A 19,344-nucleotide genomic window follows, 5' to 3' on the forward strand; every position below is an offset into this window, starting at 1 on the left:
ATTATTACTGGTGGAGGAGTAAAATGACAAAGAGCCACTGTGGATTCAGTTGACTCATACTAATTCGCATGTAAAAATTACAACAGTACCTATTACAAACATTTGAATGACAGGTAAATATCTGTGACTGGAATGATCTATTCAGACCACAAGCAGTGTTTTATGTGCAAATTGGTTGATTTGAACCTTTTGTAATAATTAGTCTGCAGGGCCACTGGGCCATGGTGCCAGTACCTCAGACAGAGTAGAAGAGCATAGTTTGGAATCTTAGCGTCCTGGATTGAAATCCCAGCTTTGCCATCTTCTAACTGTCCATCTCTGACAAGTTGTTTAACTTTTCAGAGCCTCAGTTTCCTCATCTCTAAAAGAAGGGAGAACACCTACCTCTCAGCGTTGTTGAAGGATTGAATGATATAATCTCCACAGGAACCTGTTATATGATGGGTGTCAAATACTTACCTGTATTCTCACAATCTGAGCACAGTTTAATAATTCACATCACTTTGAGAACAATTCTTTAAACTGCAGAGGGCCTGGACATTAAGGTCTTCATGCCAAGGAGGACTTTTAACCCCGCTCTCTGAAAACAGAGAGGAATAAAGTGCGCTTCGCATTCAGTAGTACTTTCAATGTTTTATTGTTGTTTTTGTTCTCTGGGAGCACCCAGCGGCAGCTTTGGCCTCTACCGAGTATCTTTCACTTAACTCTTCATTCTTCCTTTCTCTTCTCCCTTTCTTTCTCCCAGCTCACTGGGGACATTGTTGTGACGGTGCCACTGTCACTGCTGACAGCCCCCGGGCTCCTGAGGGCTACCCTGGGGCAGTGGGACCTACACAAGAGCCCTCAGAAAGAGTGGCCCTGACTGGGGCACTGATGGTGGCAGCGAAGCAGGCCTTCCTGAGTCATTTCCCTCAGTATAGTTAAGGCAGGAATCACCACTGGTTCAGAACATCCCCACCCTCCTTCCCTGGAATAGAAGGCTGGAAGCCATGTAAAGGGCAGTGCAGCCTGCAGACAGGATGGCTGGCAGGGCAGAGATCAGCTGTGTGAGGCCATGTTCTCCTGGGAGTTGTGGTTCATTCTCTGCCAGGAGCCTGGGAAATGGCTTGGCTCAGGGCTTTTGCCTTCCCAGCCTCCTGTGCAGTCTTCCTCAGACCTCTCTTCATGTGGTGGACGCGTGGAAGGATCATGCACCATCTCAGAAAACTCTCACACATGTGGAAGGACCCATGCCAGACTCCGCTCTCCCCTTTGGGAAATGTGCTCTGCCTATTTCAAGAACATCCCTTCCATTTCCTGGTCCTGGGACTTCACGATATGTTTCTCCTCCTTGGAACTTTAAGTGGGAAGATGAATATTCCATCCTTGAAGAAATTTTCATCCCTGGGCAAATCCTTTTCTCCATGTCCTCAGGTAGTTTGGGAAACCCACATCCACGCTGCTATTCTCTGGCTTTGTACTGGTCTCCCAGAACTGGCGGTCACTCTCAGATCTGTTTGTCAGAGGTAAAACTGGAGCAAGGAGCCATGTGACATGTTAGTATAGGGACCATGTGACAATGGAATGAGGAACAAAGAGCAGGGGGCCCACCAAATCCGGATTGAGAGCTGCTAGCATTTCCTGTTTGTTTATCTTTTTTAGGCTAATTATTTGTTTCTTGTTCTCAAATCTAGAAGCTGTCTGCCCAGCACAGTTTTAGATACTCAGAAACAAATCCCAACAAAACCAAATATATGCCTCCAGTACAACCTGGGGGTTCATTAGATTAATTAATTAATATATATAATAAACACCTTGAAATCCTTTTATTAAAAGGGCTACCTAAGTCCAAAGTGCTATTATAATCAGACCTCATGAGGTCAGTGGTTTAAAGAGAAGGCTTTAAAACATATATAAAGCTCCTCTAGCGATCAGTGGTACAGGATGAAGGTAAGAAGAGGCAGGTGAGTCTACATGCTCTTGCAAACTCCTCCACAGTGGTAGAGCCACACTGAAGTCGGCTCGGACTCAGGCCAGGTGGTGTTCAGAGATCTACTGAGTAATGGATTCTCAAATTGTTAAACCTATGTTATAGGACAAAGGCCACCACTTTGTAAAGGCCTGACATACAGGTTGCTGCTGAATGAGGAAGACCTCAGATAGAGGGCAGATTTTCTCTGCAAGGTCACAAACCAGGTAGGTGCTAGCCTTTTTATAGTCTGATTGCTAAATGCACGAGCTGCCTTTTCAATGAAACCAAGAATAGAGTCAGCGGAGAAAGATACGGAGCACAGCAAACTACTTCTGAGTCATGATTTCTAATACTCCTCTCAGTGGTTTCTTTTGATTGTCTGAGGAGACTGTAGTACAAGAATGGCAACCAAATAACGATATGATCAAGCTTGGAGATGGGATAGGAGTATGTGTGTGTGGGCGGGTAACAAATGTAACATGTTTATAGGCTTATGGCAGTAAGAAACTGGAGTAAATGCATTGGGAGTTTATGCTTAGAAAAAACGTGATTCAATGAACCGTGATGCTGAATCTGTGAGAATATCTTGGAACTGGAAATAGGGTATTGAATTGGAAATTACCCAAACTTTTTTTTAAATCAAAGTGAGTTTACTTTAAGAAACTTTCAAGTTTTAATTAAAACTAACCAGTTTCTCTTTCAAATCGTAGGTGCTCTAGGATAAGATTCACTGCCATGCTATCCTCTATCCTGTTTTGGGGTCTTATTGCCCTCATTGGTAAGTCATTGATTGACATTTAGCATTGTTCAAAGGGTGTCCACAAAAACATCCAGCACAGCCACGAATCAGAAAGAGCAATGATCACGCGTAATGGAGGAGAGAGCTCTCCTTCTAATCTAATTACACTCCATTTATTAGGGCTTTAGTAAAAGTACAGAGGCAGAAATGCAAGACACGTGTTTGAGGTGCAGTGAGCAGGTCGTGTGAGCAGAACAGAAGAGGAGATTTCTGAGGGGTAGGCTGGAAAGGGAGGCTGGCGAGGTGGCAAGGGACCATGAATAAGGAAATATGGAAACTTTGACCTGAGAAAAATGAAAAGCCACTGTAAACAATGTTCAAGTTGTCTTTACCAATAGAATGAAGATTGAGAAGAAAGTGTTTCTAAAATGTTTAATTCTAAATTTGGAAAAGTGAGACTACTGAAAAGCAGTAATTTCCAGGTACTTACGGCCAAAGGGCCAGGGAACATGGTTTAAAATTTTTACTTCTTTCATTTCCAGGTGGGAGCAGAGTAATATAGCCAGTAGACTAATTATGAGCTACTGCGTCTGACTGAAAGATAACTATAATTAAGAAGGGCCTGTGTGTTTATGATGCCAACACAAGTAGTGCAAAGTCCATGGTCATATTTCAATCCCTTCAAAGCAGTGGTTCCCAAACTTCAGTACGCATAAGAGTCTACAAGGAATCCTGATTTAAGTGAAGATTCTTTGATCTTATACCTACAAATTCTGGTTCAGTAGACTTAGTATGAGGATCCCAGAAATGTGCATTTTTTTTAACAGGCATCCCAGATTACATTCATGCCCCCAGCCTGTGGGCCACACATTGAGCACAGCAAAGGCTGCATCCTCAGTAAAAAGAAATTGAACCTGTTGATATATGGACACTTGATCCAGATAATTTAGATCATTTTTTCTTCCCATCCATCCGTTTATCCATTCAACAAATATTTATTGAATGTCCACTCTATGCCAGTCATTGTTCTAGATACTGGGTAAGATAAGACAGAAGGAAATGTTCTAGTGAGAGGAACAGGCAAAGAGAGAGACAGCGAGACAGAGAGAGAAAGGAAGAAAAAAAAGAAGGAAGAAATGTCAGGTGGTAGTGACACAAATACACTAATGTATGGTTATGAGCATGGAATGAGGCATAAGCATGTTGCCTTTTTAATGTAATTAGACAAGAAAAGCCCTTTAATAACGTAACTTTTAAAAAAAGCTTTGTTGTAGAAAATTTCAAGCATATAAAAATGGGAAAAAATAGTATAAAAACCTCCCATATACCCATCACCCAGCTTCTATGGTTTTCAATATTTTGCCATTCATATATTATCTATCCCTCATCTCTGCATTTTTGAGGGGAGGTTGGAGTATTTTAAAGAAATCCACATCATCAAATCATTTCACCGGTAAATTTTTTAGTATGTGTCTGTATGTAACTTATAAAGACCAGCTCTGGCACAAGGGGCACCTGTTCCTGGCTCATCTTGAATGTTTCCAGGAGCACTGGCGACTCTTAGCAGGAAATGATATTTAGAGACCACAGTTTAGGTGCTAGGGGTGCTTCACTGCTATGGAGTTGTCATTTCTTCCTGAGCTCTTCAGGGGAGAGAACTAAAAAATTTATGTTTAAAGAGAAAAATAACAATGTGTGTATACTATTTCACATTAATGTTTACAAATACCAGGGTTTTGCATTGGTTTTATATTTGAACCTCTGCTGTCTTATGCTAAAAATCCTTGTTCCTAATGACATTAACATGATTATTTATTTGTATATGATAGTTTCAAATATATAACAATATTACCAACCTACAAAGAGACTATGAGTATAGTTTAAGATTTTCCTACAATTCTTTATGTTCATAGGATGGATTCCACCAGTGGTATATACTTACACTGACATATGAAAAATCACTTGAAATAATTCTTCTCAATGTGATAATTAAGTTTCCAATTTGATATAGAATTAGGTTTGCTTATTTTTCACTTTTCAGGATGTCTTTTTTTAAATTTGATTTAATTTCTTTAAATTATGGGAACATTTACATGGCTTCAAAATAAAAACTATAAGAAAGGTACAGTTAGAGAAGCCTGGCCTCTATTCCTGACCCTTTTGCCCTCTTCCTACCCTCCCCCATAACTAACAATTTGTATTAGTTTTTGGTTCTTATTTGTATTGTTTCTTTTGAAAATATAAATTACACAATACACTCACACACATACACACAATCACATTTTCCCCCCTTTATTAAACAAAAAACAAAATTCTATAAATACTATTCTGTACCTGGAGATAATTTTACAGCTACGTTTTTATAGCTGCATTACTCTGCTGTGTGGATGCAGCTTAGCTTATTCAGTTGATCCCTATATTAATGACACTTGCATTGTTTCTCCTCCTTTACTGTTATAAACAGTGTTGAAACAATCACCTATTGCAAACTTCCCCTCCACAGAGCCTGTGCCCCCACAATCTCACCCACAGAGTACATTGTTCAACTTTTGGATTCTTGTCAACTGAATAGGTAAAATAGTGTCTCCGTGATATTTTAATATGTCATTCTCTTCTTTTGAGTGTGGTTGGCACCTTTTTATATGTTTAGGGATCATTTTCTTTCTTCCTCTCTTCCCTTCCCTTCTTTTCTTCCTTTCCTTTCCTTCTTTTCCTTCCTCTCTCTCTCTCTCTCTGTCTCCCTCCTTTTTAAATAAACTATTTATTCCTATCTTTTGCTGATAAGGTGGTATTTGAACAGAGACCTGAAGGTAGTGAGGCAGCAAATCATGTAGATACCTGGGAGGGTAGCATTCTAGGTGCCAGGAACTGCAGATACAAAGGCCTTGAGGGAGGAAACAGCCTGGCATGTTGAAGACAACAAGTGAGAAGAATGTGGCTGCAGAAGAGTGAGGGAAGGGAAGGAGAAGCAGGAAAGTGAGCAGAGGGCCGGATCCAGGTAGGGCTGGGCGGACACAAGATGGGCTTGACCATTCCTCTGAAAGATGGGAAGACCACTAGAAAGTTAAGGTAGAACACTGCTATGATCCTGTTCGTGTTTCCACAGGACCACTCTGGCATCTGGGGGAGAACAGACACGAGGGTGGAGGAGGGAGGCCAGTTAGAAGGCTGCTACAATGATCCAGAAGCACAATGACGGTGATTTGGATCATGGTGGTAGCAGAGGTGGTGAGAAGTGGTCAGATTCTGGGTGTTTTCAGTCTGCACCCTTACTCCCAATCCCCACACCCCAATTACATGTGATCTGGTTTCTTCTGCTTTTATCATCTAGACAGACTTTCTTCATATCCTGAGTTAGTTGATAGCTTCACTCTCTGACTTTCTGGTCTATTTATAATCTTTTTTTTTCTTTTTTTGCCTGTTTGTAAATGGGAGAGAGCAGATTTTGTACTTGTATTTGTTTTGATGGGTTTTGCTTTTTTAAAAATTATATAGCTTTTAAAAGTTAGTCTTTAGAGTTGCTTTGTTTCCCTTTCAAAATAAATACTTATATGTAAGAGTTCCATTGGTTTTGTGCATAATTCTAAGAGAGTCTCTTTGTACTGCCAAGTTAGTCAGAAGTATGGTGAATGGGTAAAATCCACCTCTCCACTTAATAAAAACCATTTACAACACTAAGTGAAATGACATAGTTTTTAACATCAAACATTTTAACAATATAACTTCTTCTAACAAAAATTTGTAGTCTTAAGGTACAAGTCAAGAATCCTAGTAACTACTAGAACAAAATTTTCAACTTACAAAATAGCTCTTTATTACCTTTAGTAAATAGAATTGGACAGAAAATTCACTTGATAAAGATAAAATAAAAAACAAGAATAGATTTAATTTACATTTTTATGGCATGTTGACTTTTATTTCTAATTTCATTAATTAGACTTAGAAACTCAACTTCACAGCAACATGATATAAAACAAATATTTTAAGTTGATGGTACTCTTCTTTCTTATCTTCCTAAACAAAGGGAAAGTCAACATTCTCTCAAAGTTCCTGTTTAGAACTCTAGATTGAGTGCTGTATGAAAGCTTTTTTAAGGTAGGAGTAGAGTGGGAAGGGGGAATGTTTTGTGTTGTCTCATGAACCATTCTGGGGGTCGTGGCAGGGACTCGGGGAGGACTAAGTCTATGGCCTCACCTTTGGTTTAGTCATGCTCATTATAGCGACTCAAGCAATATTTTCTCACAGGCTTCATGTGAATTATCATTCTGTCCTCCAGGCACTTCCAAGGGCTCCTACCCTTTCACTCACTCAATGAACCCTCACCTGCAACCCCGCCTGTACCATGGCTGTTATGGTGACATCATGAACATGGAGGCCTCTGGCGTGGCCTGCGATATAACCAGGTTGATGAACTGTGGTAAGTGGAAAGCAAAGCAAACATTTGGCTTTCCCCCTTTTGTCATTTTTGGATTTTTTCTTAAGAAGTAGCTTAGTTTTGAAAAAGTATCATTATAACAGCAACAATATCAAAATTAAAAATTAGAAGAAAACAGAATCCTGACCAACCCAACAAACCGCTTCATTTTCTCCCCCATTCTTTGCAAATCTTGTCCAAATGTGTTTATTTCTATGGATTGAAACAATTGCTTAAATCAAATATTAAATTATCTTTGTTTTTGTTTGTTCTGTTTACTTCATGTTGCAGCATGAGCATTTTGAGCAAGCCTCTTGCTTTGTATATCCTCTTTTCTAGTCCTGTTCCAAAAACTTCACGTTATCCCAGTATTAAAGTGTCAGAGCTGGAAGCAAGCACAGGGTGAATCTAATGCTACCTCCCCAGTTCACAGATCAGCAAGGAGAAGAGACTTCCTGAGGGCCCAGAGCTAAGGAATTAGTGGGAGAACCAGACTCAAAGTTAGATTGGTTGACTTCTAGCCCAAGAGTCTTTCCAATGCACCAATGTAGCAGAAAACAGAATAATAAGAAAAGGAGTTAGAGTGGTATCTATCTGGGGTTGTGGACATTTCCAGGTATATGCCATCAGGCATCAAAATTTGCCCCTGGATAGTTGTCCCAAACTGTGGGCAGCAGTCAGGGGCTCTAGCTAACTTATTAGGATTTAGAAAAATATTATCTTCTGGCATAGAGGAAACAGTTTATTTTCTATTGACTTAGGAATTCGTGGTTCTGAAATGTTTGCTGAGATAGATTTGAGAGCTTTAAAGACTTACCAGACTCTGATCAAAGAAGTTGGGCTGAGGCATTGTGTGGACCCTGCTCTCATTGCTGCCATCATCTCCAGAGAGAGCCACGGTGGAGCCATCCTGCAAGATGGCTGGGACCACAGGGGACTGAAATTTGGCTTGATGCAGGTACAAGCTAGAAACTTCAATCAGCCCAGTTCATCCTTCCTTACAAAAGCTCAACCCAAACTGGAAATCCATTTGCAGTACTTCCAGGCTCCAAAACACCCTGGTAGTTCTGCATAATTTGTGCTGGGATTTCTGTAACATGTCTCTAGTATTTCAGTCAGGATTTATCAGTTACTGGATATCTTCAGAAAAAGCATTTTATGAGTTTCATAACTATAATTTACAATTAATAATATGCAAGTTACTTAAATTGAGAACATTTTATAAAGGTTATTATTACAGGTGCCTTCTAGGGGTTCATGAAGTAGTAAATTCATCCTTACAGATCAAAACACTATAATTAAACCCTACTTGAACCAACTTGTTCCTTAGGCAAATTGGAAGAAGGAGATCCAAATTATCTGGTATTTGCTTCCAGGATTTATTTTAAATTGTCTACAGAAACCCAGACTTCTATCATTCTCAGTTAGAAAAAAATTTTTATTTTTGACTGCCAATGTCTAGACATTGGGTGCTAATTATTTGTTTCAAAACAACTTTTTCATTTATGTTTATATTTGCATGCTTAACCAAAAAACTATGCCATATCCACCTGTCCCAAATTCTACTTTTTTCTGACTTCTTTTCTGAAAAAGATAAAAGAGTGCAGAATTGATTCTATGGGCATAAAAGAAGGGGGCTTAAGGCCAGTAGCTATAAACTTAAACACAAGGAGGAGAAGTCAGGAACAACAGAAAAATGTGTTGCTTCATCCAGATCCTGACATTATGATTTGAATTTTCTAGCTTGATAAAAAAATTCATCACCTTGTTGGTGATTGGGACAGCAAAGAACACCTTTTGCAAGCTGTTGGGATTCTAACAGACAAAACTAAGACGATCCAGAAAAAATTCCCCACGTGGAGTGTGGCTCAGCACCTCAAGGGTAGGCTGTCTTTGTGGTTCCTTGTTTAGAAAAGCTGTGGGTGAGACCGCTGAAGGCCACAGATGTCCTGGCCTCCTTGGGAATATTCCCGCTAGGTCAACAGTGGGCCTGGGAGGAGCTGTCGAAAGGCTGTACCCTCTGAATTACTCTGAACTCCTGAGTTATTTTGAGTGGTCTTTCCTCCAAAATTCCATTTCCCCTTCTGCCAGATGTTGGGTTTCTTATTATACCTCTTTTTGGTTACCCAGCCATTGACTGATGCCTTGAGAGTTAATACAATAGTTTAAAAGAATATTCTTTCCTTCCTCTGAGATATTTTTTCCTGATGCAAGAAACTGTTAACCACTTTCTGAACTGTTTGAACAGATTTTTCTTCTGTGACCATTCTCCATGATATCAAGCCTTTAGGACCATGATATATGCAAAGGGAGACCTGTCTGGCTGATCACAGACCTTCTCAAGTTCAGCATCTCCCAGACTGAATTAAGTCACTAACTTTCCACTGTAAATTTGCTCTTTTTTCTCCACTTTCTGTCTCTGTGAAAGGTGCTATAATACATCCATCATCCCAGGCAGAAAACCACTGTTTTCTTAAAAAGGCTGTCTGGTTCCTTCTCTCTTCACATCCAGCCATACCATGTCTACCTCCAGTAGACCCACGGTATGTCTATGCCTCCTTCCTTCCACATCTTAATGGCCTTAATTTGGAATAGTTTCTATTTTCTATTTCAAAGTCCTTGAAGGCTAGAATCAGGACCAAGGATCATCTTCTCTAGACATCAGAGCAGAGCAGTTACATTAAACACAAATAACTATTGCAGATTAAAATTCTAGGATAAAATACATATGTGGATGCATGCACATGCACACACACACACACACACACACACACATATACCTACAAGGGAAATTTTTATTTCCTGAGTACCACTGTGCACCCTGCACTCAGTTGTGGCACCCATCCTTACACATAGTAGGTATTTAAAAATATTTATTGAATGAATGAATGAGTGCATGAATAAATGAATGAATTATTCAATGACCCAGAGAATGTTATAAGCATTTTTAGACTGAAGATTTGCTGGGGATCTAGTTTTGCCGGGCCCAAACTACATACAAAGCATGACCTTTACAGGAACAAAAGCAAAAGTATTTTAAAAAGAGAGAAAGGAAAGCAACCTGGAATTTTCCCAGTGATTCTTGGAGTAGTAGATCCTTCTAGGAGGGGAGGAAGGTGGAAAGAGGATCAAGGGCTGCCTGCTTTGTAAGATTTTCTGGAGGACTCACATCCTGGGAATTCTAGTATCTTATTTCTGTTGAAAGTTAACATTTCAACCTGAACCTCTGTGTTTCATTTTAGGTGGTCTCTCAGCCTTTAAGTCAGGAATTGATGCCATTGCTACCCCTGAGGACATAGACAATGACTTGGTCAATGATCTTCTTGCCCGAGCTAAATTCTATAGAAGACACAGCTTCTAGGCAAAGATCTGTAGGTGTACCAGGCTGGCAGGTGCTCAGATGGCCCCTCCTTGATATGGATGTGCTGTACCCAACACTGGCCAAGGTTACAATTATGACAGAAAATTTCCCAATTGTCTTAATGCAACTATTAAAACTAAAGAAAAGAAAATCCATGCAGTTCACAATATGGTTCCTGTAGAAATGCACATAATTATTTTGTAGTAAATGTGAATATTATGGTAAGTGACATCTACATACTCCAGTGAGGCCTTATTTTGGCTCACAATTTCAGTGCCCACCTACTCCCTGTCTTACCAGAAGTGCTAACAGGAGGAGAGTCTGACCTGAGCCTTTGTCCTCTTCCGAGTATTTGCCCAAGTCACTAAGGCTTAGCGTGTGAGAAGTGACTTACAAGCCAATCAACCTGTGGGGTGATGATGAAGCTCAGGATGGAATTCCAGCTCCGTGAGTAACTGAGTGCTGACCGTGGTGAAGCTCATCTTCCTCAAGTGATGTGCACCACATCCCCCAGGTCCACACCAACCTCTTCCATCTTCTTCCTCTTGTTTGCTGAAGATCCAGGGACTGGCTTCTTTTCTTCCATTTTCAGTAGTTGCTGCCACATGCTATTTCAAGGGCCTTGCTCCCCACAAAACAGGCTGAAGATAAGCATATAGGACCCAAATTAGTTATGATTCATTAGTTACAAACAACGATAACTAACCAATTCTGGAAAATGTAAGCAATAAAAGGAAATTACTGGAAAGCTACCAAAAAGCTAACAGAATCAACAAGAAGGTCAAGGACATGAAGAGAAACTAGGCAAATCTGGGGTTTGGGTAGCAAGAACCCATTGACCTACTTTATAGCAACCCCACTGCCTGAATAAGCTAGCGCTTTCACTGTGTGAGTTCACTCCAAACACTCTCTCTCCCATCCTTTCATCATTCTGCTCCACTTTCACAGTATAGCAGGGAGTCTCTGGTGGACTTCCCTTGGGTCACAGACAGGCCTACACCTTGCCTGCTCTGCTCTTTGGTCTTGTCCAGACTACCACTACCCACAATGGAGAAGAGCCAATTCCCTAGAATGAAACCTGGCACAATTGCTGCTTTACTTCCATACTCAAATGAGGACACAAATAATAAAATGTTGGAGGGTAAAGCTCTCAAAGCCCCTGCTGATGTGGCCCCTGCTGGGGCTTTAGTTCCCTTTGGAGATGTACCCATCATTTCTCTTTCTGAGGAGGAATCAAAATCATACTCACCTACCTCTGAGCCTTCTTGAAGAAAGCCAAGTAAACTCTTCTTTGCCCAGCCTCTCAACAAAATCTGAAGATTTAACCTACACAGAACTGAGATCCCTGTGTTTCACTGGGAGAAGCCAGTGGTCTACTGGTGTCACAGCCCTGCAGCAATACAGGCAGTTAATAATTGGTTGAGGACGATGCTGTACCTGTTGTTAAATATTTTTATTAACTCTGCATGTGGGCAATCCAAGACATTCTTTGGATGTTCACTTTGCTTAAGAATGATTTCTTCTGGGCTTCCCCCCACAGGCAAGCACTGCATCTAGTCGCCCCTTCAATGTCACTACTGAAGCAACAAAGTGCATCCAGGTGAAATAATTTCCAAGTAATTTAAAGAACAAGAAACAGCATGCTGACTTACACCCTGAATCTGTTCCCCCAGTATTCTCTTTATACCAAGAGATGTTCTACAGGAGAGGCCATATTTAAGGCCATGTCTTAATCTGGTTCCCACAGAAGCAGACCCTGAGGCAAGGATTCAAGTGCAAGTAGTTCATCTGAGGGGTGCAGGGAATGCTGGTGTCTCTCAGTGACAGAGAGAAGGGAAGTTAGTCAATAAGCATGTGTCCTCAAGCCACCTACCACGGTGGCCACTGGAGCTCAACCCTCCAAGGAAACATGGAGGAATGATACAAAACACACACTTCAGAACTAGTCCACCCAAGGGACAAGGAGCTGGGGTATTTATACATCAACTTCTAAGAGTCATTGATCAAGGGATCTGCCTGTTGGGATATTAATCCTTGGCTCCTCTGGTCTGCCATGCAAGAAGGCAGCACACTTTTCTGCAGTTCCAAGAACAAGAGGCTGTAGGCACAGAGAGGCAGATACTGGCATTGGAAATCAGCTGAAAATCCTGAAATCTTTAGGGACATGAGAAGGGCACTGACAGCATCTGTTTCACAGGGTTAGATATACCTGGAGGCTGAGAATATCCCTCCAAGGTTGCTTTCCTCTATGACCTAACAACACAGTAAGAACAATCTGGAAATAACACACAAGCCTCATCATGCCTCATGATTTCCATTATATAGTAGAATTACTAGTTAGATACAATAGAATGATCCCAATCTACTGTCCTGGTTGATTCCCAGAGATTTGCTGAGAATAATAAATGTTAGACTCAAATGTGCCTCCATCACATATTTTTTTTTTACATATTACATATTACATTACATTTCAGTCATCTTCAATTTTCTTTGTTTTTTTTTTGCCTGTGTCCTCTTCAGGGATAATGAATTGCTCAATGTTTTCATCCTATGTATAAAATATCCCTTCTTTTACTTGTCTAAAAGCTAAGCTCTCATTGGAAGATGAAGAATGATTGTCTTATAAATACATTTTCAAGCCAAAATTTAAAAAAAAATTTCCCTGGCTGGACTTACTCACAATTACATTCTTATCCTTTATCTTTCTTAGCCATCAATTTTAAGCATTTAAGATTAAGATTTTAAGCATCAGTGCTGAGAAGATCATTAGGAGTCACAGATATGGAAGCAGACACTTCTTTCCCCTACTTTCTCTGCCTTATGCTAAGAGAACATATTTAGGAAAATAGACTTAAGAGTCAAACCTACCTCAGCGGAGTTGTGAAGACTAAAGGAGATCATATGTGAGAAATCACTAAGTGATCATTAGTGGCAGTGTCCCCAGAATAAGATGCCTTGCAAGCCAGGGGTGGTCACAAGGACACAGGACTTCTGAGAGAGAGGGACCTTCGAAAGTTAAAAACTAAAGAGTTAAGAAACTCAAGAAGTAACTGATGTGATATTCCCCCTTGCCAGCCCAACTGGGTTTTAGCCTGGGAGGCAGCCCTTAGTTTCCCTGCCTGCTGAGTGCAAAAGGGAGTGGAATGGTCAGTTACTTCTTTTTAGTTGCATTTCATGTTTATAATTATATTGGATTTAAAATCCTCTTTTTAAAAAGTTTTTATTGTAAAATAATACACATACAGAAGAGTACAGGTAATAAAACTATTTAGCAAAATAACTATTAACAGTATCAAAAAAGACCAGCCACAGACCCAGAGAAGATATTTGCAACAAATAAGTAAATATCTTACTGTAGTCTAATGCATGCATCCATTTATTCCCTTATTCTTTTTTTTTTGGTTCCAAAGTGAAATTTTGTTTTTTATGAAGTTTTGTTAATATTTTACTCCAAGTGTCAAGAAGAATAAACTCCACCAAACATGCATGGAATACTAAAGGATATTGTTAAAGTATGCATTCACTGTGTGGCTTAATTTTTTTCCTTGATTTTTTTCAAATTTTTAAAACACATAACACATATTGTGGTAAATACACATAACATAGAAGTTACTATCCATCGAAACCATTTTTAAGTGTACAGTTCAATGGCATTAAATACATTCACAATGTTGTGTAAGCACTACCACCACCCATCTTTATAACTCTTTCATCTTGTAAATTATACACCAATTAAACACTAATTCCCAATTTCCCCTTCCATTCTAGAACAGAACCGCCATTCTACTTTGTCTCCATGATTTTGACCCCACTAAATACCTTATATAAATACTACCTTATTTTTAATGTTTCTCATGTCCCCTTTAAGAAATATTTTCCATCCTCAGATTTTGTAGATATTCTGCATTACTTCTAAATGCTTTATTGTTTTGTATTTCACATGCAGCTTTATGGAGCACTGGATTTTCAGTATTGTGTGATTTAGAGATCCGATTTAGATGTTTTTCCTTATGGGTATCCAAAATTCTCTCAAAAACATTTGTTGAAAAGATCATCTTTCCCTGCAGTACCACCTCTAAATATCTATTCTTCTCATCGGTTTACTTACCTACCACTACTGAGACCAAACTATCCGAATTAGTATAGTTTTGTTGTAAGTCTTGATTCCTGGTAAAGCAAGGCTCCCATCTTATCCATCCCTCTTCTTGCATTTTCACATAGATTTTACATTAGCTTGTCAAGTTCCACAAAAATAACTGTTAGGATTTTAAAAATTAATCAGCTACACTTTAGAGAGGTTTTAGATTCACAACAAAGTTGAGCAGAAAGGACAGAGAGAGTTCCCATACATTCTCTTGTCCACTCCCTACACACAACCTTCCCCAACATGCACAGCACTGTATTTGTTATTATCAATGAATCTTCATGGACACAACATGGCCATCCAAAGTCTACAGTTTATTTTAGGGTTCAGTCTTGGTGAAGAGTATGTCTAGGACTCAGAGGATCCAGTAGGGTGTCTCTTGGTACTCATGTGCTGTATTTGAACTGTGAATTGGCAGCTACAACTCGGCAGGACAGAAGCACAATAACAAGGGTCCAGACCTCTCAGAGACATGGGTCTGGGTCATCCTATGAGGGAAGCAACTCAGGCCAGCGGAGGCACTAAGGAAAGGGTAAGGCAGACCTTGGGTAGGTGGTAGTGGGGGAGATGGTGAATGGCCTGGGGATCAATTGAGGCAGCGGGGGCTATAATTTATACCAATCATCTTCTTTGTCTAGGTTTTACTCTAAAAAACTGAAGAAAGCATGCTGGATATAAGGAAAGTGAGCTCAATGGGTAACAGATATAGACCTCAGTGGTGCAAGGAATGGACATAACAGATGCTGTCAGCATTCTGTCCCTTGGATGCCTTTATCATTTGTCACAGTCATCAGCCATTTGCTTACTTTTACTCCTAAGAGTCAGCACCAGGGTGTCTTTGTCAGAGGGCTGCCCTCTAGAGCAGAAATATCTGGAGGCTCTAGAAATTTATCACCCTCCCCAACCACCCCACAGACCATAAACAATAACTGATGGGGTGGGAGTAATATATCAATACGTCAGTGCCTTTGCCCCTAATTATTTCAGTGACCTACACCACCTCCAGAGCTACTAGCTGTGGAATTGAGCCAAAATGACTCACAAAATCTACTTGATGGTGTACCTTTGGTTGGATTCCTTCCCTTCCCCTGCCCACTCTCCTATACCTTTTTCCCATGGGAGCATTTGTTAAATAAATTCCTTTCACAAATTTCCCATCTCAGAATCTACTTCTGGGGAGCCCAGTCTAGAACAGCTGGGAACCGCTGAAAGTGTATGTTACCCTTGCAGACCATGAAATGCTATCACGATTTTGAACGATATTCCCCAAAGGAAATTATAGTCACACGCCCTCTCTGACTCTGGCTGGGGGATACAGGTGGTAGGGACTGCTGAACGGGAAGAAAATCAGGGAGGATCCTGTCCTGGGGAATACACCTGTCATCACTTGAGAACCTTTCCTTCTCTGGCCCTCAGCCAAAGTCCTGCCAATTGCCCAGAGGCTCCAGCACCAAGAGGACAGAGAACCAAGTGAAAATTTTGTGATAATGGAAGCAAAACCAGGCTTCCATTTTCCTTTGTTTCCCTAGAGACTTAGGGAAGCTCAACGACAAAGGTACCTGGGGAGGAGGATGACTCCTCAGCACCCTTTACCTCTGTGATGTACCTAGACTCACTCCTGCCTACAAGTCTCTCTCTCATGCAATAATGGCACTGCTCCCTGCCCCTCCTCTTCATTCTGAAATGAAAGTTACTTTATTAAGGGAAGCACTTTCACTTGGCTACCAAAGGCAGATCAAAACCCAGAACTTTATATACACAAGAACTTGTCATTGGTAATTAGGGCTATTGTCTCCCTATATACTCATTATCTGTTATGATCCATCACGTACCACTTTGGGCACCCCAAGACAAACCTGAGAGATGGGACCGGGGCAGGCTCTTGGCTGACCTTGTCTCTGGTCAGTTTGTGTCTTGGGACCAGTTTTGCATTGCTCAGGGCCTCATCTGCCCCATCTATAAAATGAGTAGCTGAACCGGATGGCCTCTAAAGGTCACTACAGCTCTAGTATCTTTGATTCTAGGAGTGTTGGGGTATTCTCATGAATGAACAGGCCCATGTAGGAGTTATTCAAGGCAGGAGACTTGTGGGAGAGCAACTTGAGAACAGTGAGTACCTCTACTGTGCATATCTGGGGTAAGAAGAGTGAGGAACACTAGAAAAAAGGAAGCCCACAGCCCAAGCCATCTGATTCTGACGTTTGCCTATCCTAGTGTCCTCAGGGGTTCCACCAACACAGCTCTGGCTGAAGTACAGGAATCCTGCTTCCTGTTTAATTGGGCTTGGCTTTAGCATACTAAGAAGGGTTGAATGCCTCAATTTTCTGTAAGCTGCTTTCTCTCCGGGGCTCTTACATCCTGCCAAGCCTACATCTTATCTACGTCTCAATGCTCAACTGACTAGGGCAATTTCTGTTTTTAAAATACGTTCTGGGTCATTTGTACCTAAAAGGTACACAGTAGCTTTTGGCAGACCAAAGGCAAGAAAGATGATGAAAAAAGGGATCAGAAGAAGAGGATGGAACAGCATAAACTGTAAGAAATCCTCTTTTTTCCTATCTCTACTCATACTTCAAGACTCAGATCAAGTGTTGCCCTACCTTTGAAATCTGTGTGGACCTCTCATGCAGAATTAGTCACTTTTAAGAGCCACAGAATGTGGGGTCAGACTGACTTATGTTAAAATCTGACTTCTATCACCAGATCTTTGATCTTGGGCAAGTTTCTTCACTCTGAGCACCAGATTGCTCTTCTATAAAAATGGATAAAATAGTTTATACTATATTGGAATGTCACGAGAATTGTGAGATTTTGAATGCAGTGTAAGTAGCACGATGAGATGACGAATGGAATGTACTAAGCAAAGTTAATGAAAGATGTCTGCACACAGGTTTTGGAACCTCAATAGAGCCCGAATAGCATAAATGTAAAGAAAACCAGAATAGGCACATAACTATCAATGTGCTGAAACCCAGAGATAAAGCAAGGATAATGAAGCAATCAGAGAAAAATGACATATTTGATATAGAACTACTTAAAGATTGTGAACCTTACTTAGAAACACTGGAGGCCATAAGACAATTAAATGACAGCTTTAAAGTACTGAAAAAAAAATCAGTGCAGAATGCTATATATGGCAAAACTAACTTCCCCAAAATAAGATCAAAATAAAAAACATTTTCGGATAAACAAAACTCATGAAAATTCATCACCAGCTGACTTGTATTCAAGAAATCCTACAGTAACCTCTTCAGGTTGAAGGGAAATGATGCCAGGTGGTGACTCAAATATACAGGAAAAAAATGAAGATGGCCAGAAAAGGCAAATACTATTTTTTTTTAGCTTTGAATTCTTTGGGAAATATGAATGCTCAAAGCAAGATTTATAACACTGTATTACAGAATTTATAACTTAGCAGTTATATGTGAAATGATATCAGCATGAATAGGGAGGCAAATGGAGTCAAACTGTTGCAATGTTTCTGTACTTATTATGCAGTATCATCATATCAACTCTGCGTAGTTTGCAATAAGTTAAAGTGCATTGCAGTCCTTGGGCAACCATTTAAAAATAATGTAAGGTGTACAGTCAGTAGAAGAAAAACCAAAATGCTAAAAAATATTTGATCAACCAAAATGAAGGCATGAAGGAAATAGAGTTTAAACAAATAATATACAGATAAGAAAAATATAAAACAAATATGTAAAATGGCAGCTCTAAAACCAACCACATCAGTAATTAAGTGACCAGAACACTACAATTAGATACAGAATTATCAGACTTGATTTTAAAAGGCAAGACCCAAATATATGGTATCTGCAAATTACTCACTTTAAATACAAAGGCACAAATAAGTTGAAACTAAAATGATGGGGAAAGGTATACTACGCAAATGGTAATCATAAAAAAGCTGGAGTAGCTGTATCAATATCACACAAAATACATATCAAGACATCTCTATCTGAGATAAAGAGTAGTATTTCATAGTGGAAAAGGAGTCAATCATTAGGACATAAAAATGATAAATGTGTTATGTACCTAATAACAGAGCTTCAAAATACATGGGGCAAAATGGATAAAACATAAAGAATAAATAGACAAATCCACAATCATAGTTGGAGATTTTAACATCCTTCTTTCAGCAACTGATAATTAGAAAAGACAATCAGTAAAAATGTAGAGCTCTGCTGTTAAGACAATAGCCATGGAGTCACTTGTGGTTATTGAGCTCTTGCAATGTGGCTACTCTAAACAGATGTGCCAGGCAGTGTAAACTCCACAGTGAATTTCAAAGACTTAGTATAAAAAACAAGAATATAAAATATCTTATTAATAATTTTATACTGATTACATAGTGTTGGGGGTGATTACATAGTTTAATATTGATTACATAGCTAAAATGATATTTAGATATTTGGGGTTTAATAAAATACAGTTTTAAAATGGATTCCACCTGTTTCTTTTTTCTTGATTTAATGTGGCTACTAGAAAGTTTTAAATTACATATGTGACACACATTACATTTTTTTAGAGAGTACTGACCTAGAAGATCTGTAAGACACTGTGAAGCACTGTGACCTAACGAACATTAATAGACACTCCAACAAACAACAGAAGAAAAGACATTCTTTGAAAGTGCACATGGAAAGTTCCCCAAAATAGATTAAATTTTGGGCCAAGAAACAAGTCTCAATAAGTTTCAAAGATTGAAATCTTATATATATATATATATAAC

The 19,344-nt window shown here is 39.7% G+C and overlaps 1 protein-coding gene across 1 annotated transcript; it reads left to right on the forward strand.

Moving 5' to 3' along the window:
- Positions 1-1,907: 1,907 nt before the first annotated feature.
- Positions 1,908-13,466, forward strand: LYG2 (lysozyme g2). The gene is made up of 6 exons (XM_036880020.2): positions 1,908-2,175; positions 2,662-2,729; positions 6,967-7,107; positions 7,866-8,062; positions 8,848-8,986; positions 10,347-13,466. Exons 1-6 carry the CDS (start codon positions 2,123-2,125, stop codon positions 10,463-10,465), a joined length of 717 nt encoding a protein of 238 aa, XP_036735915.2. The 5' UTR covers positions 1,908-2,122; the 3' UTR covers positions 10,466-13,466.
- The last annotated feature ends 5,878 nt before the right edge of the window (positions 13,467-19,344 follow it).

The sequence above is a fragment of the Manis pentadactyla genome, chromosome 2, assembly GCF_030020395.1.
Source record: "Manis pentadactyla isolate mManPen7 chromosome 2, mManPen7.hap1, whole genome shotgun sequence".
In the NCBI taxonomy this organism is placed as follows: Eukaryota; Metazoa; Chordata; class Mammalia; order Pholidota; family Manidae; genus Manis; species Manis pentadactyla.

What these genes read in the sequence shown, in the direction of transcription:
- LYG2 (XM_036880020.2), top strand. Translation starts at nt 2,123, where the DNA reads ATGAGGAAGACCTCAGATAGAGGGCAGATTTTCTCTGCAAGGTCACAA. An exon ending in GGGTCTTATTGCCCTCATTG is followed by an intron (nt 2,730 to 6,966) that starts GTAAGTCATTGA and finishes TCTGTCCTCCAG; the next exon opens with GCACTTCCAAGGGCTCCTAC. An exon ending in TGTGGCTCAGCACCTCAAGG is followed by an intron (nt 8,987 to 10,346) that starts GTAGGCTGTCTT and finishes GTTTCATTTTAG; the next exon opens with GTGGTCTCTCAGCCTTTAAG.